At 39.3% G+C, this 21422-nt stretch overlaps 3 protein-coding genes across 4 annotated transcripts in view; all 3 read right to left on the bottom strand.

Moving 5' to 3' along the window:
* Window positions 1-6451, bottom strand: part of nectin3a (nectin cell adhesion molecule 3a) — a 34603-nt gene extending 28152 nt beyond the window's left edge. The window contains exon 1 of the mRNA XM_079887018.1: window positions 6294-6451. Coding sequence (XP_079743144.1) covers window positions 6294-6417 — 124 coding nt within the window. The 5' untranslated portion in view covers window positions 6418-6451. The remainder of the gene's footprint in view (window positions 1-6293) is intronic.
* Window positions 6452-7696: 1245 nt separating this feature from the next.
* On the bottom strand, window positions 7697-11200 carry diabloa (diablo, IAP-binding mitochondrial protein a). Of its 2 annotated transcripts, none has more exons than XM_079885795.1 (6): window positions 10889-11200; window positions 10628-10754; window positions 9525-9650; window positions 9311-9421; window positions 9009-9105; window positions 7697-8904 (listed from the first exon to the last, which is right to left on the bottom strand). In XM_079885795.1, exons 1-6 carry the CDS (start codon window positions 11014-11016, stop codon window positions 8699-8701), a joined length of 795 nt encoding a protein of 264 aa, XP_079741921.1. In that variant the 5' UTR covers window positions 11017-11200; the 3' UTR covers window positions 7697-8698. The 2 variants fall into 2 exon arrangements, with proteins under 2 accessions (XP_079741921.1, XP_079741922.1); XM_079885796.1 differs by having other exon boundaries at window positions 9525-9647; window positions 10889-11122.
* Window positions 11201-15038: 3838 nt separating this feature from the next.
* On the bottom strand, window positions 15039-15995 carry LOC307167285 (odorant receptor 131-2-like; the record flags this gene model as incomplete). Its single annotated transcript, XM_079886269.1, has 1 exon — window positions 15039-15995. The coding sequence occupies one exon, from the start codon at window positions 15993-15995 to the stop codon at window positions 15039-15041; it is 957 nt and encodes a 318-aa protein (XP_079742395.1).
* Between the last annotated feature and the right edge of the window lie 5427 nt (window positions 15996-21422).

Raw genomic sequence — 21422 nt, 5'->3', positions numbered from 1 at the left:
GGATTTGGTTCAGGAAGGAAACTAGAGGACGTTCTTCAGGACCAATCCCATAACTGAAAATGGAAACCGCACTGATCTGATATCATTGTGTAAGCAATATATAAGCAATATACATTGTGTAAGCATTGTGTATAGCAATTATGGGAAATTAACATCAAATAATTAAAATTATGCTGTGAATTTATACAAAACAACTGGGTAAATGACCATTTGACAAACTCAAATGATAATAAGCAATTTTGAGTGTGGCATGGTTGTTGGTGCCAGACGGGCCGGTCTGAGTGTTTCACAATCTGCTCAGTTACTGGCATTTTCACGCACAACCATTTCTAGGGTTTACAAAGAATGGTGTGAAAAGGGAAAAACATCCAGTATGCGGCAGTCCTGTGGGCGAAAATGCCTTGTTGATGCTAGAGGTCAGAGGAGAATGGGCCGACTGATTCAAGCTGATAGAAGAGCAACTTTGACTGAAATAACCACTCGTTACAACCGAGGTATGCAGCAAAGCATTTGTGAAGCCACAACACGCACAACCTTGAGGCGGATGGGCTACAACAGCAGAAGACCCCACCGGGTACTACTCATCTCCACTACAAATAGGAAAAAGAGGCTACAATTTGCACGAGCTCACCAAAATTGGACAGTTGAAGACTGGAAAAATGTTGCCTGGTCTGATGAGTCTCGATTTCTGTTGAGACATTCAGATGGTAGAGTCAGAATTTGGCGTAAACAGAATGAGAACATGGATCCATCATGCCTTGTTACCACTGTGCAGGCTGGTGGTGGTGGTGTAATGGTGTGGGGGATGTTTTCTTGGCACACTTTAGGCCCCTTAGTGCCAATTGGACATCGTTTAAATGCCACGGCCTACCTGAGCATTGTTTCTGACCATGTCCATCCCTTTATGACCACCATGTACCCATCCTCTGATGGCTACTTCTAGCAGGATAATGCACCATGTCACAAAGCTCGAATCATTTCAAATTGGTTTCTTGAACATGACAATGAGTTCACTGTACTAAAATGTCCCCCACAGTCACCAGATCTCAACCCAATAGAGCATCTTTGGGATGTGGTGGAACGGGAGCTTCGTGCCCTGGATGTGCATCCCACAAATCTCCATCAACTGCAAGATGCTATCCTATCAATATGGGCCAACATTTCTAAAGAATGCTTTCAGCACCTTGTTGAATCAATGCCACGTAGAATTAAGGCAGTTCTGAAGGCAAAAGGGGGTCAAACACAGTATTAGTATGGTGTTCCTAATAATCCTTTAGGTGAGTGTATATCACCCTGACATTTTTTTTACTTAAAAAAATGCCAAAAAGTGACATTTGTCACTGTATGCATAAATTGCATTTTAATATATTTTTTTAAATAATGTATAAAAACACATGACAAATTCTTTAAATATATTTTAATGATTTTTCAAAAAAATTTAAAAAAAAAAAAAAAAAAAATATATATATATATATATATATATATATATAAAATTCTTAAAATATATTTTAATGATTTTTCAAAAATTAAAAAAAAAAAAAAAAAAAAAAAATATATATATATATATGTGTGTGTGTGTGTGTGTGTGTGTGTGTGTGTGTATGTTAAGGTAAAAAAAAAATTTTAATCAATTATTAATTAATCGTATCCTACGACATTTTTGATTACATTTAAATGAAACATGCACAGATGAATTGTTCACAATAAGACTTTTTATATGCATTTAGAAAATAGATACATGTGAATCTTCATTTAATGCCAACTTAAAATAATATGATTTTTAAAAGACCTACTGACCACAAATGACTGTTAGTTGCGTGACATGACTTTTAGCGGACAACAATAATATATATTTTTCTTATATAATGCTAATTAAAGATACTAAACCACTCTATAACATTTTTTTTTACTCTATAATTGATTTTAATGAGACTTTTTTCTTCATTTTTCCTTTGTTTTATTTTAATTCAGAAAATAAAAACATGCTCATCATTGAAGAAGTCACGGTTTAAATCAATATATCTGGAAAATGAGCATCAGGTCCTACGTAAGTCTTGCTGGACAGAAAACTACAAAAGCAATACATCTGATCATACCTGCTACATTGTCATATTCACCAGCAACAAATGTTAACAGTGTGATGTTCTGATGAAGCTGGTTGACCAGCTAGTTGCGAGCTAGTTAAGAAGCCTGATTGGGAGACCAGCATCCAAAACACAACATATGCTGGTAATCAGCCATTCTGCTCTTTTCAACAAAGTATGCACATAACAAGGAACAGCACTTTCCCAGGACTGAAGGTTACAGCATTACATTGTTTAATGGAGAGCAGCCCAGTTACAGAGACTCTGATTATCACATCTTTCCAGGATGGAAGACATTCACAGCAAAATGCTTCTTTGCGGTCATGGCTTGCGCCCCTCCGTGTTGCCTCAGCTCACAATAAAGTCTAACAGTCATTTCCTGATGGACCTCTTTCAAAAGAATATTTTAATGTGATTGTAAGATTTCAGCCTGCAGTTATGTAGGCTAAGTGAGATTAAATTGAAGTACAAAGATGGGCTGGATGATGCGGTGCACATAACAAAGAGTCAGCCTGTCTAAATTGGCCCATGAAAGTATGCATGCATTCTGGATCATTATTGACATGCATTTGGTCATTTCTATGTGCTATGCAAAGCAGCAAAAACTTAAATAGCCTTTTTGAGAGGGAAGTCAACAACAACAAAAAAAAAAACAATTAGCCTAAATCACACTCTGGCTTATCCATTTAGCATGCAGCAATGAAATAACATAGGCTAACCTATATTTTTGTGATGCATCACTTGCATGATGAAGGAGCTGAGCTTGCATTGCTTTCACCTTGGTCTAATTTGCCCGGTCAGGGTGACACTTGCTGACTGCATTTCTATAACATAGATCTCTCTCAATCTACAGCAGAGAGGCTATCAAAGACACCCTGTGTGTGTGTGTGTGTGTGTGTGTGTGTGTGTGTGTGTGTGTGTGTGTGTGTGTGTGTGTGTGTGTATGCTCTGTCCTTACGTGACCCTGGATTAGCCTGCATGTCATTTGCCGACAGTGACTGCAGTGAATGGCCTGTCTACTAAATGTATACTTGAAATGACCCTTTAAAATCACTTTGCACAATACAGAAAAACACGTGAGGTAAACTGCTGATTTGACAAAGCCTCAAGTCTCATTCTCTCTTCAAATTACATTCACGTTGGATTTATGATTCATGCATGAAAAGACATTCATTGTCTAAAAGGAGGATTCATCTCCCCAGGCAAAATTGTTGAAATTAAACGAACAAATAGTGTACTTATTTGTTATTTATTCTACTCTAATCATTGTATTTTTATAAATGTTATAAATATATATGCATATACCATTAATTGACCAGGCTGATATATTAAAAACCACACAAAAAGTTTCAGAATCCCTTGAAATTGTCAACAAAAATAAACGTAAACTAAATTCAATCCAGTGATATAGTCTGTGATATAGTCTGGTAACTGTTAATTCTACATCCATTTATTGCTTAAAGGTGCAGTAAGTGATTTCTGAGAAACACTGAAATCAATCCGAAACAAACACACCCCTCCCTTCATTGCTCCGCCCCCAAAATGCACGAATACGCAATGCAAGAGTGGATGTCTCTTTATAATAGCTAAAACGAAGCAAAATACTGCTTTGTGAAAAATAAAGCAAAGATGATGAACGTCAAGGGAGGAAAAAAAAGAACATACAGGGTATATACTAGCAAGAGTTGGTTGTTGGTTGCCAGCAGCACACCAGCTCCAGACAAACAATGACACTCAAAACTGTCCAGCTACTATAGCTAACATTACAACAACAGCATATCTTGGTTCTGTGAAACACAGTAAAACCAATGTTACTCACATATGGAGCATGAAACATCGCAACATTGGCATCCGTTTTCAGGCCTTCCTGCTTCAGTCTCTCCAGCGCTGGAAAGCTTTTCAAATATTAACGAGGGTCCCAAAGCTCTTTCCTGATCAAAACCCTTTTTTCCAGTGATATTCCTCTGACCTTTTCTCTTTAGTAATGTGTCTCAGCCATCTCTCTTTCTACAGTCTTTCTTCAAATCTCCCTCTTGCTCACTCTCTCTCCTCCCCCATCATGAGTGGACACGCCCCTTACTGCTGATTGGCTACAAGTGTGTTGTGGTGCTCAGTCTGATCCACTTTCAACAGTGTTTCTCAGAAATCGCTTATAGGAAGGGTGGAAAAATGGATGCAGCAAGCACAAATAAAGCATTTGCTAAATGGTAGGGTTAAGTCTCATGGTATTTTGCTTTGACAGACTAGAAGCTAATGTTGAATCTGCATATAGTACATCTTACTGCATCTTTAAGTCAGTAGAAATGCTGACTTAAAGATGCAGTAAGATGCACTAGATGCAGATTCAACATTAGCTTCTAGTCTGTCAAAGTGAACTACCAAGACCCATGACCTAAACCTACCATTTAGCAAATGCTTTATTTATGCTTAAAGTTGCTTGCTGCATCCATTTTTCCACCCTTCCCATTGGGCTACAAACGACATGATTATAGTCATTCTGTGTGACATACAGTACCACTTCCTCTTGCAGTGTTTTACTAAGGGGCAGTCAGACAGTTTCTCCTATTTTAACCTAATATTTAAGGCAACAAAAGTGGAAGGTCCCACTGGCAGAGTGCCAAATAACAGGTCAATACGTCCAGACTCTGCGGCTTCAGTCCTTTTCCTTTCAGGCACTAAAGTATGCCCTCCACCCCTTGCCTAAACACACCCAACCTTTCACTTGTTCTTCACCATTTACTCAAACACTTTACAACCATTCCAATCTGGTTCATCATTCTGGGTGTTTCAGCATAACTTGCATGAAACAGCCAAATCTGAAACTTCTCTGAACATTGAAGTGGTGTCCCAAATGACCTACTACTCTTGACTCTTCCATCAAGTGTGTATGAATTTGAGAAGGTTATTTTGTCATCCAGGAGTCTGACAGCCCCTATACCGTTCTTCAAATAAAAATGCTATTAATTTATTACAAAATGTGTAAAAAAACAACAAACAAAAACGAATTAGCCAAAGAATTGTTCAATGCATCTTTTAAAGTAATATAAAGCCATGATAAACTAATATGGCAAGCCGCTTTAACATTTAATCCTTAAAACTAGTACTTACTTTTTAGATAGTATCTATTCCATTAAGTACTAGTAACTTGTTCTTTAGGTACTGGTGCTTATTCTTTAGATACTTGTACCTTTTTAAAAGATACTAGTAGTTATTCATTAGACACTAGTTATTATTTCTTTAGAGACTGGTACTCATTCATTAGATACTAGTTCTATGTAGTTTAATTAGATTCTAATGCCTTTTAAATTGGCACAAGTACTTATTTATTAGATTCTAGTACTTATTCATTAGTTACTAGTCCTTATAATTAGATAATAGTTCTTATTCATTAGATACTAGTACTTATTTCGATAGTGACTAGTAACGATTCTTTTGTTACTAGTAACACATTTTACATTTTTGCCATTGACTTCTATGGGGATCTGTCATTCAGATATCAACTCTTCAGTTCTGACTAGTATGTATTCCAATTGTGACTAGTACATATATATTAGATACTATAGTTATTCATTAGGTACTAGAACTTATTTTTTAGATACTAGTAGTACCTATTACTAGATACTAGTACTTGTTCAATAGATACTAGTACTTAGTCATTAGATACTAGTAGGCTACTTATTCAATAGATAAAAAATAAGTAGGCTACTAGTAGCATGAAAAAAGAGACTAGTAGGTTTTAAGGATTAACATGTGAAGTTTTGAGATATTTGCAATATAAATATAGAAAAACTATAAACTGATTTTACATCATGCATTAAATTCACAAAAACTTATGTAATAAGTCCTTTATAAAAGGACTCTAAAGAAAATAATGCAAATGAAAGTGTTTTAAAGAAATTAATATCATTACTTGGACACACGCTTTGCTTGTAGGCTAATAATCACAGTTTCATAGACCTAAGCATCTTAAGGTAAAAAAAAAAAACTGTCTGAAAATAAAATGAACAGCTTATTATTGTTAGTTTAATAACAGTTCATTTGAACTTTAACAGCTAACGGACCATTTTTACACATGGGCATAGGCTACTATCGCAGACATCCGATCCAAGCTCGCTAGGTAAACTTCACCGCAAAACTTGCATGTTAAACTTTAAGGTAAGTCTGATTCAAGATGACTTGATATCATCCTGGAAAAGATAAAGTACCCACCGGTGCATACGCTCAATAGAAGTCCGAGGAGAGGTAGAAACCCATTGAAAAACGTGCTATTCCCAAATATGTGTCTTACTTCCTCTGCCATGGTTTCTGACTGCAGTAGTGAGTTCCTCCTCATCTGTGTCTGATCCACACACACACACACACACACACACACACACACACACAGCAGCCGAACCGCGCGTGGGCGGAACCTTCAGTCCAGCAGTGGTTTGTTTCCGACTAAAAATAAACTCGTCAAAAACGCAGGGCATTGCTTGCAATGCAGTTAGAATTTACACGCGTTCAGAGACAAATGACTGATGGAAATATAATAGCAACAACTTCGAATTAATGGAAGAAACAAGGCTGCGCAAAGTTAAAAAGCAAAAGATTGTCCCGGGATATCTTTAGGATATTTTAAAGCTCCTTATTGATATAGATATTCAATACACGCTGTGCATTCGAGTTGTCTTCAACTTCATTTGGTCGTGCTGGAATGCATTTACTAAAATGTTCCCTGTTACATTACAAAACTGGACATATTGGAATGGCTTGGCTCAATGGGGTTCTGGGAGATGTCGCCCAGTTCACTCAGATTAAAGAGTGAGCCATGCTGGGCACGCTTTCCATGATCCTTGTGTTTTATTTATGTCTTCCAAGAGTGATAAATCCCCAGCTGAGTGGTGCCATTTACACCAATCAATCATTTTTATTGGTCCTCGATCTTCTGAATGTATGTTACTCCTCTAATGCAAAGACTTCTGAAACTTGATAGCCTACACATACAGACAAATATTTTCGTAGAGTTCTTGAATCGTGGAGAAGAGAGAACATATCGAATCTGGCAATTTTTAAATAATTTCTAAAGATCTGCTGAACATTATGTAGCATTGATAGTTTGTTTTTAAAGGTAGTTATTATAAAGTGTCAGAGGGAAAGTTCGTAAAGGTCGAAAACTCTTTGGATTCTCAGTAATAAACACAGGCCATTATGCCTTAAAGGGATAGTTCACAAAGAAATAAATTTTTTGTCATTACCCTCAAGTTGTTCCAAACCTAGGCTATATGAGTTTCTTTCTTCTGTTGAACATAAAAGAAGATATTTTAAAGAATGTTGGTTATCAAAAATTTGATTATCAACTGTCTGGTTTCCAACATTCTTTAAAATATCTTCTTTTGTATTCAACAGAAGAAAGAAACTCAAACAGGTTTGGAACAACTTGAGGGTGAGTAAGTAATGACAAAGTTTTCATTTTTGGGTGAACTATCCCTTGAATGATTAGAATCAATTAATATATCTGTAGAAAAGAAAAACACATCACTGTGCTGGATATCTGACACTGAATTAAACTTCAGTTTGAAGAACCTGTATTAAATACAGTTTGTATCAGTGTCAAATAAATAGATAAACTTTTTAGGCTGAAAGACAGTCTCAGTCACCGTTGATTTTATTATACAGGCAAATTATGCAATGAAAGTGAATAACTGAGGTTTCCATTCTGCATAACTTCAATTTTTGTGTCCAAAACAAGAAGTGTGTACTATCTCTTCAACATCTTTATTAAAGTTAATAACTGAAGGAACAGACTTCTGTATTGTAATTAGACTAAAATATTATTTTAGTCTAAACAATGTTTATTTCTGACATCATTTTCCCAAAAATTATTTTCCATAATAAAGCATGCCATCGCCCTCTGTTGGTTAAAACTTTGAACTTCAACATGAAACTCACTAAATTAAAGCATCTTTAACTGTAATTTAATGATACAACACATGATAATTATAATAAATGATGTCATTAAGCAAGTTTATTTTTTAATGACACAAAATATTATAAATATACAAATCAATTCACTATCAAACAGCAAGGCACCATAATTCAGTTCCATTGAATGGAATTCAAACATTTTGCAAAAACTGTTCTGAATAAATTTTCCATTTATTAAGATAATAAATAGCAGGTGAACTCTTAAAAATATAAAACAGATTGATTGCAACTTTGTAGAAATATATTGTAATATCACATCATCCTGTGATATCATTTCAATGTTGCATTAACTCACATCATGTAATTGCATCAAAAAATAAACAATATGAAAATATATACATATATACAAATACCAAAACAAATGTTATTTCCAAAGCAATCTATGGATCTTAGAAGCTGTGTTAACAAATTTAACAGGTAATACAAGTTATTTTAAATAAATTACATTTGTTGGACTTTAACCTGTTCTATTGTTATGAACACATAATTGGATTAAATGAGGCCTTTAAAATCAGGACTTTTTAATTCCATAACCAATACTCATTGCAAAATGCAAATGCATTTCAAGGTGCATTCTGGATTCAGTCATACTCATTGAGTGATTTACAGCTTGCTACAGAATTGCAAACTCGAGAACATTTGTAGATTTTCTAGTCCTCACGAAGGTAGGCCTCTGGAATATCTTCCAGGTCATTAATGTCAATGCTGGACACGTATTCAGCCATTCTCTGGATTTCTTCTGCTTTAGTCTCAGCCAGTTTTTTCTTTGCTTCTCTTGAGATCTTTCTAATCTCCTCCACTTTGGACTGTGCCGCCTGCAGGTTAGTCTTTGTTGCTGTGCATGCATGCTCTGCCCCTGTAAAAATATCAGGATTGAATCAGTTCACAGCCTGGATCAATCTCGTACAAGAAGTGCTTTTTTAATGGATTGTAATAGATAAGGCCAATTGATAAACATACCTGAATTGTAGGCTGCCTCTGCTGACAACTCACAGATGTGGATGGCATTCATCCAGTTTGACTCAAAGCGTTTACATTCTTCCAATCTATCACTAACCTGACAAAAGAGAGAAACATGGTGAAAGCTCTGAAATGGAGTCCTCTTCAATTAGATAGAACTACTTCCGATATCAACAAGGTCTGCTAATCAGTCTTACTAATCATTATCCATGTTGTTGCAAAAGGTAAACAACACTTAGATAAACGAAAGCAGACCTTGTTCTACAAAATGTAAAAAAAACATTTAAAGGAACAGAATTTACCTCTACTCGCTGGCCAATGATCACTTGCCAAATGCTGTCCTCTTCAGCAGGGGTTAGTTTTCCTATTGAGGTAATGTATCGCTTCTGAAGGGCAATGAGTGTATGTAGTGCCTGAGAAAAGTTTAAACAATATTTTAGACATCAATCAAGTCTCCACATTGTGAAGTTTAACTGAGTGGACTATAGTTTTAAAATGCGGTTTTATAAGTATTACCTTTGCATATTGTGTGTGGGCATCCACAAGGGCCAGCGTTGTCTGAGAGAGGTATGTGTTGGCACTGTCTGTGACCAGACAAGACGCCCGACGAATCAGGGATTCATGCGAGAGGTTTTCAACCTGCTGGAGGAAAAAGGGATGCGTTTCATTACACTTGCCATGATGGTCAAGAATAAGATAGGGAAGTATTTTTTAGATTTTTTTTTAAATGAGCCTTGAGTTGGTTCTTTTCAATGAATCAGAAATGTACAGTGTGACAAGCTCTGAGACAAATGACTCTTTTGAGCCGATTAAAGACTAACGTCTTTTTAGTTAATCAACAACACATAAAACTGAGTAAGAGCAGTTAACATACATTAACTAAAGACTCGCATAACCACATATTTCATCATGTAGCCTACAACGTTTTGTTTTAAAAAGTAGTATTCTCTAGGAAAGATGAATATGTTAATAAAGCACAAAGCTAGGGCAGTTATTTGATTAAAATGTCCCTTTATAAACTTTTAAAAGATTTCAAACTTGCTATTTTGTTATGCTTAAATCAAACCAATTACAAAGAGGCAGCATTCAATAAGAAAACCATTTGATTTGGCAACAATTACTAAAAAGTAGAGAATAATTAAAGGGATAGTTCACCCAAAAATTAAAATTCTGTCATCATTTATGCACCCTCATGTTGTTCCAAACCTTTACGAGTTTCTTTCTTCTGTTGAACACAAAAGAAGATATTTTAAAGAATGTTGGTAACAGTTGACTGTAGCCATTGACTTCCAGGAAAAAATTTCTATGAGTCAATGGGGCCCATTAACTGTTTGATTACCAACATTCTTCAAAAATATCGTCTTTTGTGTTCAACAGAAAAAAGAGACTAATACAGGTTTGGAACAACTTGAGGGTGATTGAATGTCAAAATTTTTATTTTTAGGTTGTGGTGAATTCAGGGTGATTGGGACATAATTTGGAAAGTGTCCCAATCAACCTGAATTCACCCTAACTATCCCATGCTGTCAACGCTCGGCTCTCCATATGTGCGTTTTACAAGTTTGTCAATTGCTCAGTGTCTATAGCGTAAATGCACAATTTAAACATGCATTAGTTACCTGTGTGAAAGGAACCGCACAGAGGCCGCTGCCGACACTGAACGCGACTGCTTTGGATCGGGCACCCTCCGGCAGGCGCAGGAGACGCTGGTGGACGGGGCTGCTGCAGAACACATTGGTCTTGTCCCTTTGATATAACAAAACAAATTAGACTGAGCATAAGACTTTATTTAAAATAATACCCTAACACGCATATCCACCACGACATTAAAAGCGCAATAAATAAATAAATAAAAAAATAAAAAAATCACACAATCTTACTTGAGAAGTTGAACGCAAGCAGCGCTGAGTCGCAGCACAGACATGTTTCTCCGGGCAACCAGGAAGTCGGTCCGACCTTTAAGAAGATTCCCACTAGCACACAAACCACAGTTTCTAAAAGCCTGCATATTGCCTTACAGTCTTTTACTAATAAAAAAATAATATAGGCTATTCGTAGATTTATCCCTTAAGCCTGTATTTGTCTTAAAGTAAAACTCTTGCAATTTTTAAAGTTGACAGCACTGCCCACCAGTATTTATATACTTCTAAAGGACTATGCCCTGCATGCAGTGTATTGATCCGTTTATTCGGACCTTTAATCTTGATTTTAGCGGTTTAAGTTCAAGGAAAGATAGGGTTTGACGCACATTTACACACTGCGTCAGCACAAAGGTTGTATAACAGGCTGTGGTAAACAGTGAGCAGTGGTTGTTTTGCAGTATGGTGACAGGACAGCTATCACAAAACAATGTGTATTGAGAACAGATGCCATTGATGAGCATGGCCTGCACGTACAGTATAGGGTTGCCAATTTCAGAAAATATGAGACAATTGTGGTTCTTTAAAGGAAAATAAGTGACACTCAAAATATTTGTAGGCTGTACTCAGTGTCTGTTAGGTTCTCAGATGGGCTATAGGCTAAACACATTTGTTTTGCTTAAACTATTTATACACAACTTCATCCTAAAAAAAAAAAAGAAAAAAAAAAGGAATTTTAATGCCATAGAAATAAATGTCGCATACCCACAAATCACTGAAAGTTTTTGTTGCATTAGACACTATACCGTTCAAAAGTTTTGGGTCAGTAATAATAATTAAAAATAATAATAATAATGCATTAAATTGGTCAAAGTGACAGTAAATACATTTTAATATTAGAAAAGTTTTCTATTTCAGATTAATGCTGTTCTTTTGAACTTTCAATTGAGCATGCTTGTCGCTCGTCTACATGTCGCTTAAAATAACAAATAACGGCCACTTTATCAGTGGTTAGATTCAATGAACGGGACAAGAGAGGTCATGTATGGGGAAGATCAATAAGGCCCAATATAAGGGACGTTCCAGCTAATACAGGACAATTGGCAACCCTACCTACACGTCTAAAAGGGGTGTGGCAGAAAAACAAGTACACATGATAAGAAAAAAATACTTAGTGGGCAAAAATATATCTATTAAGCTACTGTGTTTACCTTGGTTTAGATAACTGAAGAAAGCTCTTGATAAACTAATTCAATCGACCTCAACCAAAAACTTATCTTCCAGCTTTGAATAGTAAGAGTGAATTAGTCAGAACAGTTTCTCAGCTCTTCCCCATCAAGTTGCTCATCTATATATATATATATATATATATATATATATATATATATATATATATATATTTTGTATGGGCATAAATATTGGGAAACCTAATACCAATATGGACTGTAATGATATTGTATTCAATATACATTATGTTGGTCCCCCGTTTGCAGCCATAACAGCTTCCACTCTTATAAGGCTTTCCACAAGATTTCTTTGGGAATTTTCTGAAGTTTCTGTGGGAATATTTGCCCATTCATCCAGTATAAAATTTGTGAGGTTAGGCACTGATGTTGGACAAGAAGGCAGTCTCGGATCCATTTCATCCCAACATGTTTGATGGGGTTGAAGTCGGGGCTCTGTGCGGGCCAGTGAAGTTCTTCAACACCAAACTCATCCAACCATGTCTTTTCGGACTTTGCTTTGTGCATTGGTGCACAGTCATGCTAGAATAGAAAAGGGCCTTCCCCAAACTCTTACCACAAAGTTGGAAGCATAGCATTGTCCAAAATGTCTTGGCATGTTGAAGCATTAAGATTTCCTTTCACTGGAAGTAATGGGCCTATTACAACCCCTGAGAAAACTAGTATCCATTATTCCCCCTCCACCAAACCTTACAGTTGGCACAATGAAGTCAGGCAGGTAACGTTCTCCGGCATCTGTCCAAACCAGATTCACCCATTAGACTGCCAAACAGAGAAGCGTGATTTGTCACTCCACAGAACGTTTCCACTACTCCAGAGTCTAGTGGCGGCGTGCTTTACACCATTCCATCTGATGCTTAGCATTGTACTTGGTGATGTGAGGCTTGCATGCTGCTCAATCATGGAAAGCCAAATGTGTCCAAAATGGGGAAATTCACTGCTTGAAAGAATTTATATATATATTGTAATTTTGGTTTTACATTATAAAGTATGTTCCTTACTGATTTGTATTGAAATATTCACGTGTTATAGACAAATAAAGTTTTTCTTCAAATGTGAAATATATGTGAAAATATATTTTTAAATATATTTTTTACCATATGGGTATCAGCTGAGCTGACAACTTTCCATGCACCTCAGCACTCGGCGACCCCGCTCTGTGACTTCACTTGGTCTTTATGTGAATAATTGTTTTCTATTTTATTATATTTTAGAATGTGTCACATGATTCTTCATTCTAATATTATAATGTACACACACTTCCCTCCATATAGACATTTTATATATAAAATTTGTGAGTGTTTGGACATTTATGCAATTTTAGTTATAAGTTTTATTTACCATGATGAATGCAACTATGTCCCAATTATTTTCATTTTGGCTAGTATTGTTGCTGCACTTTTAAAAACATTTGTATCATATAGAAAGTACAGTTTGTCTGTTAGTTTAATGGTGAAAAAACCTATCCTACAAAACCATTTGGTTCCAAATTAAAAAAAAAAACCATAAAATATACTCAACAAAAATAAGACCCGTGATGAAAGTGATGGAACCTCTCAAGGGAGTTCAGAAAGCACTTATCTCATGCAGTCGTATAAGAATGTAAACATAAACAAAGAGTTTATAGAGCTCAGGGTTCAAACCACAAGAATACACAGAAATCACAATAAAGGCTGTTTGGAAGTCAGGATTGCATCATGTCACAGTGGCATGCAAAGGCCACAAAACATTATACATATGTAACAAACATTTTGTCATTATCACTTTTAAGTTTTGTTTGCATGACATTTCTGTTAGGGTTTTTGTTTATGTATTGTGCATACAGTACATGTTTGAGATGCTGAAACCACTCTCAATTTCAATTTCTTTGTATATGTTATAATCTAAGGATTGCAATGAACATATCTACCTAATAGTGTGCTAAACCATTTTGTAAGTAATATGTGTACCGGTAGGCCTATATGTGTTTATATTAAAGGAGATATGAGCCTTGCAGCATCACATAAACTGTACTGATTTAATGTATTTACATTTTGGCACATCATATTTATTTTTCAATATTTCAATAGGGCATTTGACACTTGTAGTAACCGCTGATAGGCCTATTCATATTTTCTTAAGATGCCTCAGAAAGAAAGTGTGCTGCATCCAGTGTGGCATAACATTACAGACATTGCACATGAGAAACATTTGGAAAACCAAAACAACAGAAATTCTAAATCCAAAATGTAAATTTGTTGAGCTTGAATCATTGTTTATTTGTGCATATTTACATTACTGATGTTCACCTACATGATGCAAAAGACCCCTTAAATGCTTACTGTGTGTGTTAAGTGCTTTCCATATATGTAGTAGATTATATTTATACATACATTTCTTTTTCTTTTTTTTACTTTGACATATAGGCCTATGTAACGTAAAGAAAATAATGCTCAATCGAGCCAATAGAGGTCACTATTAAGCAATATACTGCTTCTGAGAGGCACCGTCCAAAGACCTTATTGGCCAGGCAAATACAAACTCTGGATGATTTTACATGGACTATAGTCACTCTTAAAAGGATAGTTCACCCAAAAATGAAAAAATGGTCATAATTTACTCACCCTAATGTTGTTACAAATCTGTATGAATAACCATACAGTTGACTGTGCCCATTGACTTCCATAGTATGGAAGTCAAAGGGTGCCATCAACTGTCTGGTTACCAACATTCTTTAAAATATCTTCTGTTGTGTTCAACAGAAGAAAGAAACTCATACAGGTTTGTAACAATTTGAGGGTGGGTGAACTATCCCTTTAATGCATTTTTTAATGAAAAACTTGCTATGACATGCATTTAGGCATGTTAAAATCACATAGGCACTTTTAAACATTTACAAACCATCTAGTTCGATTGAATTATTAATTAAAAACTTTACTAAAAGATAATCATGATTGTTTAATTGTGTCAGATGAGATGGTGTTGTTTTTGCATCTGAAATAGTAAGCCATAGCAGTATAGAATTTCTCATCTGTAAACCCATAGACAAGAGGACTTACTGCTCTAGAAGTGATACTAAATGCCAGGAAATTTATAAATCGGACAGTCAGATATGATTGAATATCATACTGCATAACTACGTTCTCAATGTAAGGGCACATCAACTCGGCAGTACATAAAAACAGCTGAATTATGTGCAGGGAAATGGTGCGCTGCCCTTTTGATGCTGACTTCTTATTGTCACCAGATGCTGCACGTGCAGCAAGGTATATCATTACATAACAAAAGACTTCAATGATGAAAATAACCACAAGCCCCACAATATTCAACAAGCTCCTGGCAAAAAAATTAATCTTTTCCGGAATCATAATCTCATAATGACAGTGTGTGAGTTGAGACAAGTATTCATGAGAGGCAGTGCTGACAAGAATGAACATATCAACAAAGGGGTTTATGGAGCTCAGGATCCAAATAATTAAAATCACCATTATGGCTCTTCTAGAGGTGGAGATCGCATGATGTCGGAGAGGCATGCATATGGCCACATAGCGCTCCACGCACATGGCTGTAATAGTCAGTGGTGCAGATGCTGTGAGCACATCCATCAAAATGCAGATGGGGATACAGAAATACAGCGGTATTAAAACTAAGTTGTATGATAAGAGCACAACAAAATCTGCCAGACAAAGAGCTATTAGGTCTACCAGAAGAGAGTGACCAAACAATATATAGCGTGTCTCTGTTCTGAAAGCCTCTTTCTTGGAGAATATTAAGAGCATGAGGAAGATGAGGTAGATGAAGGGCCACATGAATATCTGGGTCAGCGCCAGTGAAATATTCCTCCGGACAGGGTCAACTTGGACCAATTGTATCTGTTCATCGACACTGGCATTCTGACTGGCCATTGTGCGCACATCTGGGAGAAAATAAGACAGAAATTAGACAAACAAAAACACAGCCTATTTGAGACATACCATGACTCATCCTTGAGAAATAAATAATCAACATTGATAATATACATTATCAATAAGCTACACATATTTATGTTGCAATAAAAAAACATGATTTCAGTTAACATCATTTCATTCTTGTATTTATGCAGATAGAAATAAAGTGGAAAAAATGTGTGAATGAATGGACATTTATGTAATTAATGTTAAGTTATGTTTAATTTACCATAATGAATTAAACTGTCCCAATTTTATATAGACATTTCATTGTGACATCTATTCTCAATATTTATAATATGCATTATTAATAAGTTTCAAATATTTATGTAGCCATAAAAATTATATTTCAGTTTGCATACAGTAAATGAAGGTCATGAAATCAGTTAAAAATATCCCCTTGCTTCATTACTTACTGACAGTAGGACTTTATTCTTGAGCCCTGCTCATCAAGTGTAATAAATGCGCTGTGAACAAACATTTATATAGAGTTTGACAGAGTAAAACTCCTGTGGATCCGCTTACTTGTTGACATCTAGAGCTAAATTTAGATTTGCTTGTGTTTAGGGGATAGACATGGAGTACTAAGACACAATCATGCATTTACATTTCTTTTATTTACAATATGTCATAAGAGTCAAAAGCTAGATTAGTGCACAAACTAGAGTCAAACTAAAATAGAGCAGACAACTGGAATGCCATTAGGCTAGATTCTATTCCTCAGTGGCATCTGTATATGGCATTTCTAAAGCTACACTTTCTCTCCTTTTATGCTTTTCATTCTCTACCACTCAGGTAATACAGTTTACCACATGCATTCTGACTACAGCTAATTGTACATCTATCTCAAATTTGTTACATGCACATATTTACAACCTTAAAAACACAACTGTTAATATATTGTTTCTCTAGCTAACATAATGAAGATACAGAGTTTTCGGCTATTTCAACAATCCTTCAACATACACTGTATTGTTATACATCCCATGTTGTGTTGTGGGCCTTAAGTTTGTCTCTTTGTTTCCTGTGCCATTTTTTTTTACCTATATTCAATAACCGTGAAGCTGGTCTTACCATAGACTGAAACGGCCGTCCAAGTCTGGTGGTCTCAGAGAACCTTCCTCTCTGTGTCTAGGCCAGAGTCCTGCTCAGGTTGTGTTTGGTAAACCTTCAATCCCCCCCCCCCCCCCCCCCCCCCCGCCACACACACAAACACCCCAGCCACTACTCCAGCCAGTCCACCTTGGTCTGGCATCAAAACTCCTCCGTGTTGGCTCCTCCCTCTCTCAGCTCCACCTTGGACCATTGGCCTTATGGCTTCACCGGGCTCCCTTGACCCTCTGGCTTCATCTCGATCAGACGTCGCCTCACCTACACCACTACCTTGAAAGCCATCTGCTGCGTGCCGTCTCTCCACCCCTACGGCTCCGTCTGGCTCTGTCTTCCCTCTGGCTCCACCTCAGCCCTCAGTCACTCTGACTCCACCTCAGACCTCCGGTACCCTGGTTCCACCTCTGGGGTCATTACCACGGCTCTGTCACTGCCCCTGAAGCCTGTGGTATCGTGCCTGTCCATTGGCTCTCTGTCTGCGCTCTGGGCTCCTTCTCCACCGGCGCCGTCTCCATTCGTCAACCCCATGGCCTCGTCGAGGAGATTTGCACCATGGCTCCTCCCGCCCTCGACTCCACCGTGGGGCATCCTCCTGGCTGGACTCTGGATATTCACCCAACTTCTCCTGCTCCTGGCTTTCCCCTGGCTCCTCCCACCCTCCACTCCCCCATGGACAGTTTTCAGTGCCCTGGACTATTTTTGTTGTTTCCTATTTTTTCCATGCCCTTCTCCAGAGCCCCCTCCCTCCCTCCTCAGTTGGACTATTTACGGCGTGAGGACAGACCTTTTCTGGAGGGGGCGTAATGTAACATGTATGCTGTGTCTTGTGATTCCCTGTGACCTTTTTTTGTGTGTTGTTGATTAGTCATTATGTTCTCCTGTCATTAATTACTCATTAGTTCCCTTTGTTTGCTTCATGTATTTATACCCTTTGTTCTCCCTCATTCTCTGTCTGTTCTTGTCAATGTTAAAGGAGAACTCCGGTCAATTTTAACATTGAGCTAATTTTTTTGTAAATTTGGAGTGCTGTCAATACAGAGAACAACGACAAAAATCTGTGTTGCCTACACCGTGTTATCCTCTTTTTAAAATTTGCACCCTGTTGACTTCAATGGGGCAAGTTTTAAACCTGCTTTTAGCCTCTTAACGTCCTTGATGTGTCATTACAAGTGCACAGCCAATGTGAGTGATTCCTTCAGAGTGAACACGGGTGAATCTGACTGCAGTAGATGTGAAAGATATGAATAAAAGTGATGTTATTTCAGCCAGCGCACACACCTGTATTTACATCCTGTTTTCGGTTGAAGTCCACAGTAGTCGATTGTCGAGTTCACGCGCGTGATCATAGGTACTAAACCTATGCGCGTGAACTCGACAATCGACTACTGTGGACTTCGACCAAAAACAGGATGTAAATACAGGTGTGTGCGCTGGCTGAAATAACATCACTTTTATTCATATCTTTCACATCTAGCATCTGGAACCTGTTCCTTAAACAGGGGGGTCCGCTAGATATTCTGTATTGTGTTGTGTTATTGCGGACTGTTAGGTTGTCTCTTGGTTCTCTGCTTCCTTTGCAGGTTTTGTAGTTTTTTAGTTCCTTTTTAGATTGTTTCTCTTTGATAGTCTCCCCAGATGTGCCTCTTTCCCTTTTCAGCCCTGTCTGTGTATATAGCCCCTGTGTTTCCCTTATTCTTGGTCACTTGTTATACCTTATATCCTAGTTCCTTGTTCTTGTTTTATCTATTAAAAGCTGCAATTAAATGCTTGTGTCCTCCTGCATTCCTCTGCCTTCACTTTACATATGCCATTGTGAAAACCACCCTACATTACCCAAGATACTGAGATAAAACAAGATACAACACAATTATTAGTACCAAAAAGCCGTCAGGAAATGCCTTTCCTGGCGGCTCACTATAATCCTATGGCAGGACATTTAGGACAAGCAACGACACTAAATGGTCTCATTTTTTTGACCGGGCATTCATGAGAATGTGCGCAGATGGTATGCAGGTTGTCGTGAATGTCAGTTGGTGAATCCACCGACCTCCCCAAAAGCACCATTGGGCCCTCTTCCTCTAAAGCAGGTCCCCTTCGAAAGAATTGGTATGGACCTCACCAGGCCGTTAGAACGATCCGTTTTCCCCCTTCAAGCTTCTTTATGTCACATGCCTGTCCTGTCTTGTGTAGCACATGTGGTGTTTGTGTTCCTGTCTCTGTTTTGACCCCACCCTCCTTGTTATCTCATTATTGGTTTCATTTGTCCCACCTGTTGTTCCCTCATTACCTGCCTGATTTGTCCCTTTTATAAGTTCCTTTGTGTTTGCAGTCTGTGTCGGATCGTTGTCTTGTACACGTCTCCTGTTCTCCCGTGACCCCTTTTGGTATGTTCGTTTTTGAAGTTGTTGTTTTGTATTTAGTTATGTTTTCCCCCTCATGGGTTTTGTTTTGTGTTTAGTGTTTCTTTTGTAATAAATTCTTTTCCCTTTGCATTTGAGTCCTCCCTTTGTTTTCTGTAATTTACGTGACAGAACGATCCGACCATGTCAAGGACTCAGCAAAGGGTCTCTTCCCCAGCCACCGAGCGGGAGAGGAGGCAAAGTTTTGAGGGGACCCGGTTGGTCATATTTCGCGGGACCCGTGGAGGCCGCAGTAGAGGAGGCGGGCGAGAGGAATTTCAAGACCACTCTCCACTCTGGCCCCTCCTCGACCCAGTTCCGGTGGTCCCAGTTCCGGTGGTTCCGAAACGGAGGAGGAGAGGAAAGAACCCCTCCGTGGCTATGTCGGTGGTCTCTGTTCCGGTGGTCCCTCTTCCGGTGGTCCCTGTTCCGGTGGTCCCTGTTCCGGTGGTCCCTGTTCCGGTGGTCCCGAGTCTGGTGGTCCCGAGTCTAGTGGCCCAACCCGAGACTGTTCACGTTCCGTCTGCCCAGTCAGAGACTGTTCAGGTCACATCTGCCCAGCCAGAGATGGTTCAAGCCACATCTGCCCAGTCGGAGACAGATCGGGAGATGCCCATTCTCATGGCCGGGGGGGCACTGATCGGCTATTTAGAGCGTTTAGCTCGGATCCTGGAGACGCCCTTTAAACCTTCAGTGTCTGTTCCTGAGCCGGAGCCAGTGTCTGTTCCTGAGCCGGAGCCAGTGTCTGTTCCTGAGCCGGAGCCCGTGTCTGTTCCTGAGCCGGAGCCCGTGTCTGTTCCTGAGCCGGAGCCCGTGTCTGTTCCTGAGCCGGAGCCCGTGTCTGTTCCTGAGCCCGTGTCTGTTCCTGAGCCGGAGCCCGTGTCTGTTCCTGAGCCGGAGCCAGTGTCTGTGTCTGTTCCAGTTCCAGTTCCTGAGCCAGTGTCTGTTCCTGAGTCTGTGTCTGTTTCTGTGTCTGTTTCTGAGCCGATGGTGTCTGTTCCTGAGCCCTCAGTGACCGCGTCACTGGCTATTATGACCACAGCCATGTGGTGTGTGTGGGCTACGCACACACTTGGACCGGTGGTGTCTGTTCCTGGGCCGGTGGTGTCTGTTCCTGGGCCGGTGGTGTCTGTTCCTGGGCCGGTGGTGTCTGTTCCTGAACCGGTGGTGCCAGTTCCCGAGCCGGTGGTGCCAGTTCCAGTGCCCGAGCCGGTGGTGTCTGTTCCAGTGCCTGAGCCGGTGGTGCCAGTTCCAGTGCCCGAGCCGGTGGTGCCAGTTCCAGTGCCCGAGCCGGTGGTGCCAGTTCCAGTGCCCGAGCCGGTGGTGCCAGTTCCAGTGCCCGAGCCGGTGGTGCCAGTTCCAGTGCCCGAGCCGGTGGTGCCAGTTCCAGTGCCCGAGCCAGTTCCAGTGCCCGAGCCGGTGGTGCCAGTTCCAGTGTCCGAGCCAGTTCCAGTGCCCGAGTCGGTGGTGCCAGTTCCTGAGCCGGAGCCGGAGGTGTCTGTTCCTGAGCCCTCAGTGACCGTGACACTGGCCATTATGGCCACAGCCATGTGGTGTGTGTGGGCTACGCACACACTTGGACCGGTGGTGTCTGTTCCTGGGCCGGTGGTGTCTGTTCCTGGGCCGGTGGTGTCTGTTCCTGAACCGGTGGTGCCAGTTCCCGAGCCCGTGGTGCCAGTTCCAGTGCCCGAGCCGGTGGTGTCTGTTCCAGTGCCTGAGCCGGTGGTGCCAGTTCCAGTGCCCGAGCCGGTGGTGCCAGTTCCAGTGCCCGAGCCGGTGGTGCCAGTTCCAGTGCCCGAGCCGGTGGTGCCAGTTCCAGTACCCGAGCCGGTGATGTCTGTTCCTGAGCCGGTGCCTGTTCCCTGGCCGCCCGAGG

This window comes from Squalius cephalus (assembly GCF_949319135.1).
Source record: "Squalius cephalus genome assembly, chromosome: 11".
Taxonomy (NCBI): domain Eukaryota; kingdom Metazoa; phylum Chordata; class Actinopteri; order Cypriniformes; family Leuciscidae; genus Squalius; species Squalius cephalus.
This window is presented reverse-complemented; position numbering and strand designations above follow the sequence as displayed.